Source organism: Poromitra crassiceps, assembly GCF_964638095.1.
Source record: "Poromitra crassiceps genome assembly, chromosome: 13".
NCBI lineage: Eukaryota > Metazoa > Chordata > Actinopteri > Beryciformes > Melamphaidae > Poromitra > Poromitra crassiceps.
The window spans coordinates 23,037,121-23,050,507 of NC_139644.1; the positions used below are offsets into that span (position 1 = coordinate 23,037,121).

At 40.8% G+C, this 13,387-nt stretch overlaps 1 protein-coding gene across 1 annotated transcript in view; it reads right to left on the minus strand.

Moving 5' to 3' along the window:
* Nucleotides 1–5,942, minus strand: part of gpatch8 (G patch domain containing 8) — a 31,594-nt gene extending 25,652 nt beyond the window's left edge. Inside the window, exons 1-2 of the mRNA XM_083650271.1 lie at nucleotides 5,871–5,942; nucleotides 1,245–1,322 (exon numbers count right to left, since the gene is read on the minus strand). Of these exons, the coding sequence (XP_083506397.1) occupies nucleotides 1,245–1,322; nucleotides 5,871–5,915 (123 nt within the window). The 5' untranslated portion in view covers nucleotides 5,916–5,942. The remainder of the gene's footprint in view (nucleotides 1–1,244; nucleotides 1,323–5,870) is intronic.
* Between the last annotated feature and the right edge of the window lie 7,445 nt (nucleotides 5,943–13,387).

The window sequence follows — 13,387 nt, forward strand, 5'->3', positions numbered from 1 at the left end:
GAGAGAGCAGAGAGAGAAGAGATATCAAAAGTGTGACAGATGTGAAAGAGAGAAAGAGTGAGAGAGAGACAGTAAGAGAAGCGTTACAAGGACCCTAAAGATAGGAGTAGGAAAGCAGAGCGTGCAAATACAAACCGGGTCATTGCTGCTTAGCTAATAGGGGCCAATTCGCTGCAGGAGAGAAATGTCGAACACCCCAAGTTGTGTACAATAAGATAACTGTCCTATAGACACAAACACTATACACTAACACACATCAATCCTAGACTACAGACACACACTCGCTCAAACACAAATGTAGCCATTCACACCATCTAAAGTCCACTCTCTCTTGCTTGCTAAATGGACTGGATTAAGCACTGACAACCCTTTTTCCAAATCAGACCAATTTCAGCCAGTACAAAAGAATCTGAGATAGAATGGTCAAATCAGCTCCTAAATGAGTAGTCAATTGGGTGATATTTATGTTTACATCTTAAAAGACTGGTTCAGTGGGTAGATCACCAGTGGGTCATTATTTGTAGCATGATTATCTTTTGTGGCGCTATACGCCTATTTCTCATCCCACCCAAATCAGCCATTTTGTGTCTAAAGGCAGGAAGTACAGTCAAACAGAAGACATTGATTACAGCCCCGGGAATTGACCTGTTTAGGTGTTCCGGTGCCGGGGATCTAATCAATGTCTTGTTGCACCTGCTTTACTTCCTGCCTTTAGACACAAACTGGCTGATTTGGGTGGGATAAAAGTTGGCTACAGGATCCCAGGCAATGTAGCCCAGATAAAATTTCAACATTAATGGAAAGACATTTATTTTACTTCAGGTATTTTGAAAATAGTAAATAATAACAGTGCTTGATCCACTCCATGTTTTCATCTTGTAGGGCTTGGATGACTAACAATGACTAATGGGAGACTGATACAAAATCAAATGTTTATCTAGAGTATAAGCTCTAAATAAAATAGGAAAACAAGATCTAACATATATATAATCATTACTGTCACACAGGAAATGGAATAGGCAGAGGACTTGGGAAGTGTGTGTGTGGGGGGAGACTTAAAGGATTTTAATGGACATAAGACAATGATTCTACAGGTTAGGTGGCAGTGTGTTCAAGGAAACACTGGGTGCGATCTACATGGGCAGAATGAATGGAGTAAAAGGGTGTGGCTCTTATTCCTCCCTGGACCAATCATCCACTCTCACAGTTGGTCCAATGGTGCGGGTTGATGGATGTGGCCTTACCGATTCGATGGGCTTGTCCAGGGACGCCTGCTCCAGCTCCAACTGGCCCTCTTCATACTGGTCAAAGTGATTCCCACCCTGAGGGTGACACATTGGGACACAGAGTTAGACCAGGCACAAGCTAGACGCCGAGCTCCGTGCACAACAAGACTAAGGTGCATAGCAGACAGACACAACGTTGCTGAGATGCTTTGTTTCAACCACACTTTCTGCGTCGTCCAGTCACCCTCCACGATGCGCTGCAGAAAAGCAAAGGAGCAAATAAAAGCTAGGGGAATGATACTTCTGATGCAGAAACAGTGTGATTTAGGGCTGAGAGATATATTATACAATAAAATCTAACTGCAATTATTTGACAGAATATTGCAATTGCAATTTAAACTGTGATTGAATTCCAATATAATTTTTTTTAGAACTTTTAAATTGTTTAAAGAAATGCGATTTTCTAAAAACAAAAACTAAATAGATGTCAGTGTGCAGGATTGACTGAATTTGAGTGTTTGAATGTTTTTTTCATGAGCCAAAGTTTACCTGGATTTCTCTCTGAATAAAATATATAGATATATAAATATAAATATGTACATAAAAATAGATAGGGAAAGAGGTTACATAGTCTTGTGTGTTAATCTGAGATCTAATTAAATGGTTGGGTGGGATTTTCAGGTTTCAAAGTGGGCCACGGCATTCTGAAGTTTGGCAACGGCTCTATTAGGGCTAATAACTTGATTGGAGTGATTTATGTCTATTTTCTTGGTTAATTTATTCCAAATTGTAATCCATTGCTAGGCTACGACAACAAACACAGTAGATAATGAGGCACAACCTTTCCAGGCTATTTGCACACAGACTTCACAGTAGAGGCTGAACCTAAAACACAACAACGATTAACGTGTAGGTCCTTGCCCCGGGTGGGACAGAGGATGAGCAATGGGCTTGCTATTCTATCCTAAAGGCCCGGGTTTGTTTATAGGTGTCGTTTCTGCTCAGAGACGGATTGCTTCCACTCAGTAGCAGCAGAGGAGAAACGAAGGTCATCTTTGTGAGTCAACAAACATTAACAATTAATTGATTAACTGATCGTTAAGGTGCTAAGGAAAATGCATGAAATTCCCATTGCTACCCTTAACAGGAGGTGATCTGATCCCACACTAGCAGTCATTAACTCAGGTGAAACCAGACCCTGCATCAGATCAGCATGAGAGAAGCAGAGGATTCTGAGAGAGCGGAGGAGTTATTTATGCACAAATCAATGGCTCCCTGCCTCCCTCCTCTTCCCGCCATCTCTCCTCCTCCAGACGTTCTGCTCAGGCCGCTTAATGCCCTATCAGCAGAGCCCCGACCCACCGCAATGACCTCGTATTTTCACGGCTGCTGGCCGCATCTCTCTTGACTCGAGTACAAAACAAACATCATCTGAAATTGCTTGCAATGGGGTTCTGCAATTCAAGATGTGCAACATGCCGAAGCTCCAACAACAATGTAAATCAATTGGGCACCAGGGCTCAGGGCTGTTAGAAAACGCACCAATCGTTTGTTGCACTGTAGATATTAGCCAGACCATCTGTGGGACTTGTGTTCCCTGTGCGATGTTGCTTGGCAGCAGGCTTCAGTCCATGCCATGGAGTCGAGGAGAGAAACACTCTGAATACTGAACATCTGAATGCCTTCGCAGAAGATCTCACACAGAGCTCTACTGTGCTGAGCTGGAGCAGCTCTCAACACAGACTCATTGAGACCACACAGCAGTTCACCTTCCACTGACAACATACCAGAAGCAACAACTCCCACCGGGCACACAGCAGCAGAGTGGGTTGGAATATAAATCATAAGCAATCTCACAAGCTGTTCCCGGCAGTACAACTGCCAACACTTGTCATGAGTTTTGTGGCATGTCTGGTAATTTGATTTGATGGACCGTCTCCGCACAACTTCACTGCAGTAAATAAACAGCTAAATACCTCAAACTACAACATCATTTTGTGGCAGCTACTGCAAATGTTTAAAGGGGGGGGGGGGGGTAATCTATTAAATAACCTTTAAGCATTACAGACTTTTACTCAGGGTATATGCAGGAATCCTGAAGTTAAATTCAATACCTTTTAAGACCTTTTTAATAGAATTTAAGACCTCAACGCCACTTTGGTCACATCAGCAATAGAGGTGTACTGTACATCACAAGTTTCATCACGATACGATATGATATAGATTGTTTGGACAATGATACGATATTTGCTAATATCACAAAGTCTGCCACGATACGATTTTGATTCAATTCAGGGGTCTGCGATCGATATGAGATGATATGCCCATTTAACACAATCAGCTACAAAATTGAATACCTCATCAAATGGCCATTAATACTTTTTAAGGGCCTTAATTTTCCCTTATTGCCTAAATTGATTGGTCAACTTTTATAATTTTCAAGACCCCACGGATACCCGGTTTACTAGAAGTTGGTTTCACGATCATTCCCTATTAGGCTAGGCCTACACCAAAAAGCATTGCATTATGGACACGACAAAGACCAGGGCATCTGTGTTTTCATTGTCTTTGTTCATCAACCCTGCCCATATCTTTAATGGGGATGTAAATGACAAAAGAAAATGCTGTCCTCAGCAAAATGCTGGGGAAGGGGCTTCTGAAAGAAAAGAGACGATGGGCACTTCCCTCAGGGTTGGTTTTCAAAAGCCAACCAGCTAAGCCCCAAATTTGACCTATCCTGAACATCACTATGGGGATACCAGCACACTAACATGTCTCTTCCTTCACAAATATAAAAGTGGAGAGAACAGGCAGCAATGTTTGTATTTTTTAAACTAGTTTGGCTGGGCACTCAACATTTTGCCAACCAACTGCTTATTTAATAATCCCCAAACCTCTTATTTAATAATCCCAAAACGGTTTAATTATCCCAAAACGTTTATTTAATAATCCCAAAACTGCATATTTAGGCAGGCACTGAATCCCTGCTAGCTCCAGGGACAGTTCTGTAGCCCAGTGGTTCTCAAAGTGGGGTCTGGGGACCCCCAGGGGTCCTTGAGGAGGTCCCCAGCAAAAAGGGGAATCGTTTATTTCCACTATAATTCCATCCATAAATACAATGACAGAATGTATGACTATTTTGACTGCCATGTGTTTCATACACTTTCTGTAATAAAACGTCTAATAAAAGTTAAAATCTTATCAGATGGGGGTCCCTGGGACAAAACCTTATCAAATGGGAGTCTGTGGTCTAATTTGCATCAGGGGTCTTTGATCTGAAAAAGTTTGAGAACCAGTAGCCGACCTGACGTCCCTGTGGAAAAGGGCAAGCAAAAAGAATGTCCTCATTGCTACCATGTTGGAGAATGGGGGCAGCTGTCAAGACTTAAACACAACCTATCCTACATGAAAAATTAGAAAGTATCACTGATTGCTGCTCAAGTAAAGAGTGGTGTCATCTGAAGGATCCAGGGGGAAATAATTGTGATGAACATCATAATATGTACTAGTGTGAAAAGACAGCCAACTAAAGCTGGGATTTAGCTAACCTAGCAAATGTTGTTCTTTCTTTGACCGTGGTTGAATGTGGTTATGGAGCAGAGTTAGGCAAGTGAACACACCCCAGAGACAGGTTGAGGAAGTTCAATAACGTTGGTCTGATATAATCTGCTAATCTGCCATGCGTAAAGCCTGAATGAATGTCATTTTGCAGTAACAACGTTATCATTCCGCAAAAATTGACCCTTATTGTGAATAACGAGAGAAATAACCAATTATTGCCATCTGCTAGCTGTGTAGTGGGGCCTAGTGTAATTTTGTGTTGCCTACGTTATTCCAAATAAATGCATTGTCCAGTATAGCTCCAAAGACAAGATGCAGAGACAGGGTGATAACATTACAACAGCAAACATTCAACCACGTTACAAAAACACATGAGTACCACAGATAGGAAACAACGGTAACCCTAACGTAAGTAATGTTACTGGCCAAAATAATGTTATTGAAATCTAAGTTAGCTACTAGCTAACTCGGCCACACTAACATTACGTGCAAATTCTCCACACATGTCCTGCTCGAGATGTAAGGTTAAAACATGCCATAAGTCACATGACCAAATTTACAGAGACATCATTGAGATTAGCGCTAGCTGCAATGACAGCATATCGTTGTCAGCACAAATGATACGACAGCCAATGCTTGTTAACATTAGCCAGCCCAGCATGTAGCTGCTAGCTAGCTATTGTCAGCTTATCTCCATAAACAACCAGTCTTCCCAAGGTCACTAACGAGCTAACGTTAACCTAGTTGACGTTGTTCGTCTAGTTTGCTAGTGCAAGCTAAATAGTACGCAGAGACAAACGTTATTATTCAACCAATGCTTTTAGTCAAATAATAAAACACATTCTAATTCTGAAGGGCTGAAGGAAGTTAAATTCAAAAGCAGTGTAGCGTTAGCTAACGTTACTAGCCTAGCGTTAGTTAACCAGCTAGCTAGCTAGCTTGCAGTGCTAGCAAGCGAGCTGCACGCACTACGGTGCTACTTGTAATCTCAGTCGTTTAGGATTTTTCCATTCCACCTTTTTGTGTCAATATGTCAGAATATGTGGGGAAATGATGCATGATACATCGTCTGACAAGCATTACCTGGAAATCACGCTCTTCGTTGAATCTAGAAAATCTGTCAGCCATTTTCTGAACACAGCAGCAGCTTCTCTCCACTGGCTCTGTCTAGTACTGGTCCACTGTTCCCTGTCCCACAGTGATGTGCGATTCACGAACGATTCGCTCCGTGTGAATACATTCCCCCCAGCTCCAAATTATGATAAAATATCATCTGTGAATTTAGCAGAATTAGACTAGTAGATGGGTTAGATCTGACCAAAGGCATTTGTTTTGTATAAATTTGTAGTTTGAACAAACCTGCATTTTTCATATTTTCACAAAAGTTACCATTGGCAGTTTACATAGCCTACATTATAACTATTTGAAGTAAGCAACTATTTAAAGTGTAATTTGATCAAAAAAATCTGACGAAAGTGCAGAAAAACCAATGAGAATGTTCTATATTTTATAAAATCCTCCCACTACATTGTGGCAAGAAGAACTGCACAGCTTGGTGAACAGCTTGATATTTTTTATTGTTGTTGTTGGTGGTGGTGGTGGTGTAGCCTATGTATTAATGAGAAAGTGTGCTATCATGTGCTATGAGCTCATCCTAGTTAGACAGACCTATTGTTCCTAGACCCCCCCACCCACACTCATTCATACAAACATGAGATAGGAGGAGCCCTGTTTGACCTTGACAGCCTGATAAAAGCATGTCTTGCTCTGACTCTAGTCAGAGAATTGCATCATTCCCTTTGCTATGATGTATTTCTCTCCATGTATGTATTCATTAAAGTGAACACAACAACAGACAGCAACCTTGTCTTCATAATTCTTTATTACACATTTATTCATCATGTATACTGTCTGTATTCTGATCAAAAAATGTGGAGTATATAAACAACCCATTGGAGACAATCATATCAGACAATCGTTTATTTTAAATAAAGTCATACTGTCTATTTCTGGATGATAATTAGAAACGATGACATTAGATTAGAAAATATGCAGCCTATTGGTCAGTAAATTTCAATATATTTTAATCCGTTCCCTCGTTAGCCTTCTAAATTGAAATTAAAACTAGCTGGGAGAGACCACATAACTGTCTAGTTAGCTCTAAATTCATTTGATTTTAGTCACACAAGCAGTTGCTAACTATTGCTCTCTGGAAAAATACTGTGTTCTGTTATCCAACGAACTGAGAGGCCAGTAGGCGAGAGGCAATCATAAGTGGACATAAAGTTGTGCTCAAAGAAAGAGAACCACTTCATGTTCATCAGTCAGCATGTCTACCCTGCCCTAACAATGCAGCCTCTCAAACATGTTCTCTGAATGAGCTCAAATGTGCAAATCTAAAACAGTAGTCAAATTTTACATCTCTAACTAATTCAACGGTTGGGGGGGACCAGTTTAGCAGGTGTGGCAACACCAAGGCTGCAGATGAGTACAGTAATATCTGCAGTTAGTCAAGTTGTTGTACCGCTGTTAGTCGATTCTGATGGGTTCACTGAGCCAGGGCAGTTTTAGGACTGTGGCAGTGTTGAACCAGATCTTATCCACCCTCCCACTAAGAGCCCAAGATTGGGAGGCTATAGGCTAGGCTACTTTGTGGTACATGGGTGCCCATTACCCTTTTTAGGTGTCCAGATTGATACAGCAAGACAGAGTGTCTAAACATGCATCACTAACACTGACCACCTGAAGAACTACAAGCTAAAAGGGGCTTATTATACTACTTCTAAGGAGCATTTACACCACAGTATTTCCACTATGGTTATTCACCCCCAGCACACATGCTTAGTCAATTGAGAGTATTTATACTTATAGAATATTCTGTCCCAACATGCTGCTCTATCTCAGGACAACCAAATATCTGGTAATGCACTACAGGCCTCAGATGTTATGTTACCACATAGAAAACCACAGAGAGTATCATATAAGTGTGCCACACGAAAGTGTGGTTAAGTATTATCATAAATCAATGTTTCCCAGAGATAGAAGATTCTGTTCTCTCCTAAGTCCTGGCAGAGCTTTCTCTCCTACCTGTCCTGCCACATCCCTGCTGTCTAAATAACAGTAACAACATTATGTCTTTAAAGGCCTATCATAAAAGTAGCTATGTGGTAGTTTGTCCCTACCTACTTCAAAACATTGTGGAGTTACATCCACTTAATTCTACTTTGTTGTTATTACAACTCTATCAATGTTCACTGGTCTGTCTAAAAACAAGCAAACCATTTTGTAGTTAACTGCAGTGCTGAACATTATACCGGGCCAAAAATTAAGATAAACAATGAGACAGTATACAGAAGAAGATGCAGTTATATATGAAATATTAAATATGAAAGTAGCTCTTATCCTGATGCTTGTAATGCACTCAACCCTCTAGTGGCAAATGTGGAAGAGTGCTTGCCTGTGTCCAGACCTTTGAATCTGCACCCACTCCACCGAGTCGAGTCCTGCATGTGCAAAACCACAAGGATAATTAGATTCTTATTGCATCAGCTTTCATCAGAGTCTCTTGAACAGTGCTAGTCAGTTTCTACCATAAAAAGAGACAGCTTAGACCATTATGAAAAGTTTTATAATGTGAATGAGATTGGGCATTACATTAACAATAGTCTTCTTCCGCATTCAGGTCTACACCTGGACATATTATAGATGAATGTCCAGCTTAAAAACAGGATTGTCACAGTAATAGGTAAATAGTGACAATAATACAATAAAATAAAAACATCTCTAATATGTAAAGAAATTAAATGATAACATAATATGCAGCAGAAGATATAGAAAATCTGCACAACTGAATATGTTGAACTTGAAATGCCTTTCAATCAGTAGTTTAGGGCCCCATCTTGTGGCCATCTTTTGAACATACAAGCAACTCTATTGAGAATAAGTTTATCAACAGATAAAATTATACTCTCTGGTCAATTTTGTTCTGTCCAACTTTAATTCTAGCCAGGAGAAACATACAAATACTTCCAGTTTACAATTCAGGAATTAGCGTATACATTGAATCTAACAAAGTTGGATTCCCATTTTTTTGTTTGCTGATCTCAATGATCTCAACTCACGGATTACACAGTCCTGATCTGCAGGAAGAAAAAAGCAGCAGTAGATGACAGCCAGGTGAAAAAGCAGACCACAGATGGGGACATAATAATAAAATATTTGGGGCAACAAGGCAGCATTGCACGAGTGCTCTTAAACCAAGGCCCACGCTTTGACAAGCATCCACACTGCTGAAGTGCCCTTGAGCAAGACACTCAAGCACTGTAGCTGACCTCTGACACTCGCTGTGCAGGGAAGGAAAAAGAAAAGATAATCCAATAAAATAAATTCAATAAAGCATTACATTATTACTGTGCAAAGAAAACCAATGTCTGTGTTATTTCAGTGACAAGAGCTCAAGACTGACATCAGTTGCTTTGGTCTATTTTCTTGAAAGACAGGGTTAGATTATCACTACTAATAGTTTGGGTCGTTTGTCTCTATCAAGGGGAGGGATTAAAACCATCTCAGAACAGAAGAACATGAGCTATGGCTAATGTCATTATCAAACTCTTCAAAGCTCTCTTAAAGGGCAGATGACCACTCCTGCCTTGTGGATATAGCCCACAGCAGCATGTGACATAATAGCTCCCTGGATGACACCGTCCCCCAAATGCATAATGCGACAAATGTGACCCTTCAGAAGCATTAGTGATTGGAATTTGCCTCAGCATGCCATGAATAACGTGACAAAGGCAACACTGCAAACCAGTACATAACCAACAAAACACTTTCACTGTGAGAGGATGTGTGCTGCTGTCAGAAAACTTTCCTCATGTCTTAAAATCATTTAGATCTTTCAGTAATCAATAATCAGGCAACCACAGCCAGACATATGGGTTGTTCAGGATACAATATGAACGACTAAATTCCTGGATGTCCGTGAGTGAGTGAGTGAGTGAGTGAGTGGGTGATTGACTGACTGACTGAAATACAGGGATGGAGGAGGGGCTGCAAATGAAGGCAAGGCAAGGGGTGGAGGGAGGAGGGGGGTGCAAGCAGGGGAGGATGGGGCAAAGGATGCCACCAGGGTGACTTCCTTGGAAAAGAGTTGGCAACGGCAGTATACAGTATACAGTATACTTGTTAGAGGTGCTCGGGTACCCGGACCCGGCTGGGTCTCGGGTCCATTCAAAAGAAGTGACTTCAGGTCCGGGTTGGGTCCGTTTGCCTCGGGTCTCGGGTCTCTGACAGTGAAATGCCGGGTCCAATAGGACCCGAGTGGACTTGGTGAGTGGGTGTCACATGTGTCTATCACCCCTTTTTAATTATCATCAAATAACTAACTAAAAACGAACCTAACAGAAAAATGAGCATTTGAACCTACTAGAGGTCTTTGGGGTATGCCCGGACCCCCGAATACCCGAGGACCCGACCCGGGCCCGGCCGGGTCTCGAGTCCATTCAAAAGAAGTGACTGCGGGTCCGGGTTGGGTCCATTTGCCACGGGTCTCGGGTCTCTGAAAGTGAAATACAGGGTCCAATAGGACCCGAGTGGACTTGGTGAGTGGGTGTCACATGTGTCTATCACCCCTTTTTAATTATCATCAAATAACTAATTAAAAACAAACCTAACAGAAAAATGAGCACTTGAACCTACTAGAGGTCTTTGGGGTGTGCCCGGACCCCTGAATACCCGAGGACCCGACCCGGGCTCGGCCGGGTCTTGGGTCCATTCAAAAGAAGTGACTACGGGTCCGGGTCTGATATTTATCGGGTCTGTACGGGTCAGGTTCTCAGCTTTCTAATATTATGGGTCCATTTGGGTCCGGGGTACAAATTTCCCGGGTCCATCACTTTGGACCTGTGAAGACCTCTACCTCTTGTTGATTAAGAAGCCTTTGCTGATTGGCTTATGATAGAAAAAGTAAAAGTACTGGATCAATAAAAAAATACTCCTAGCTCTAGCATTCTTTTTTGCCTCACTTTTATAGAACAAAGTTTAAAATTCAGAGTTTAGTGAAGGGTTTTTGCAGGGATGAAATAGCCTACCTATTGAATCAGGGTTTTTAATACATTTTTCAAGACCTTCTGCTTTACTGTTAGAAAGCACACATTTCTTAATTTTATGTTATCTATTTTTAAAAAAACGAAATAAAAATAAAATAGTATGCTGTGGCTGTGGAATCATTTACAAATAAAGATAAAGATGGATACACAAAGCGAGAAAGGCCCCCCTGCCTTTGACAGAAGAACTCTACCTAGGATAGAAAGATCACTTTGAAGTCTGCCATATATTAAAATAGATTAGGTCTGTGAAATGTTTTGTGTTTTTTTCACACCCACCTCATGACGCGACCATTTCCTTCCGGCATCTTGATGTGCTTCGTCAAGCTAGCCACAGATAGGTAAAAACATGCAGGAAGTGTTCCGATTTGGGCTTCAAAACAAAATGCATAAAACCATACAACGCATTGTGCTAAACAGGGGTACTGCTGGAGTAAATAATACCAAAACTCATATCAAAAGAATCAGTGAAAAAAAATGAAAGATTATATATAATTTTTCATGTTTTTTTCACTGATTAATTTAAACACATAGGCTAATGCTAGTCGCTTTGGCTTTGTGACAGAATCTCACCATGCACTTTTTTCTTTGACCACTTTTTGTACATTAAAATGTTTGCATTTTGCACAATGTTTGATTATAAATGTTTCACAAGTTTGCTCTTTGTTGTGCGGATTATGTGTTCATATGGTTCATATCTAAGGCACGAATTCTATTTTGAAATGTATAACCGGAAGTTCCACATTTTATTCTGGCTAACTTGAAACTGCTGTGTAAAAGCACAATCGGCCGACGCCTACTAATTGGAAACTTTGTAGGGTAAGTCAAGAACAATTATTTGGCCTAAAATTGACTTGATTTTAACAGGTGAATAGTTTTCTAGTCTCGATTTCTGCAGTTCCACCGAGAGAAGGATTTCTATTAGCTGTTAACTTCACAACGAATGTCAAAAGTACATCTGCCTAAATCCTTAATAGGAAATGGCGGTGACTGTACTATAGCAAGAAGAAGGAAGTAGCCTACTGCTATTATTTTCTCAGCGAGCGCATACGCTGCACTGTGGCAGAAAGATAATTATGGGATACATTGTAACAGATCGACAGATGTTACATAACAGATCAACAGTTACAAACATCAAAGACCACCGCACTCCATAGGCCGCCTACCTATTGTATTAAAGTCAGGGTGACAAAACTGTTCAAAACCTCATGTATGTTACAGTACCATACAATTGTATGGTCTGATACATTTGAAACAAATGAAACAAAGCATCATATAGCCTATGCTAAAAGCTCGTATTGCACTTGAAGTTGCACTTTTCAGTGTCAGCATGGGAGGAAATTCTCAGATAGCCTTAAACCTATAATACTAGGCTATATAATAGTAATAATAGTATACTACTACTACTACTACTACTACTACTAATAATAATAATATACCTTTTACAAGAACACTATACAAATGTTTGTTTGTTTGTTTAGATCCCCATTACAACAGAAGTAAATAATAATGTCCTATAGGAATGCTATACTCAAACAATCAATCAATGTTATATTTATATAGGGCCAAATCATAACAAGAGTTATCCCAAGGCACTTTACAAATACAGCAGGTAGGGTATTTAGCCTATGTATTATAGTGATTTTTGTCAGGGAGACTCTGTTTTAGAACTGACCCAGACATTGTCAGTATTGTTCATTCCAGGTCAAATTTGTCCAGTATTTATATTATGTTGTGCCTTATTATGTTGTACCTCTTATCCCAGCAGCTGTGATAGTTTGCATTAAGCCATATTTGACAGGTATGAACTGTAGGCCTATAAGCTTCTCAGCAGGGCACAAATAGTCCTAGCTGTGGGAGAGCAGGAGCCTCCTTGGCCACGACTCAAACTCCTGGCCTGCATTTAAAGCTAAGCAGGCCTGGCCCCGCTCCATCCTTGGCCTTGGATGGGAAACCACGGGTGTCCTGTTATCCCAAACGTCACCCCTCCTTTTCTCCACTAAATAGAAAGAAGATGTCGCAGGCAGTGTCCAAAATCTGTTCAGCACATACACAATCAGGCTGTAGTCTAATGCAGTGGTTCTCAAATGGGGGTCCGGGGACCCCCCAGGCGTCCGTGGGACTTAGCAAGGGGGTCCACGAAAAGTTTTCAGGAAAATAAAAAGATTTTTGTTGTTGCAAAAGCTTCATAGTTCAATGAAACTATTTTATGCTTTAAATCTAAAATGGTTCATGGATTACATTCTAATCTATCAAACCTATATCAATTCTAAAGTCAAGCACGTTACCGTGGAAACAAGCTTAGCCCAAAATCACAAATCAGAATGAGGGGGTCCCCGGTATATTTTCGATCTTGTAAGGGGTCCTTGGCTGAAAAACATTTGAGAACCTCTGGTCTAATGTACGTATGCAAAACATGCGCTACATGCCACATGACAAGGTTGAAATTCTGCTATCAAAGTGGATTTGGATTTGATGATGATTCATGAAGCAGTG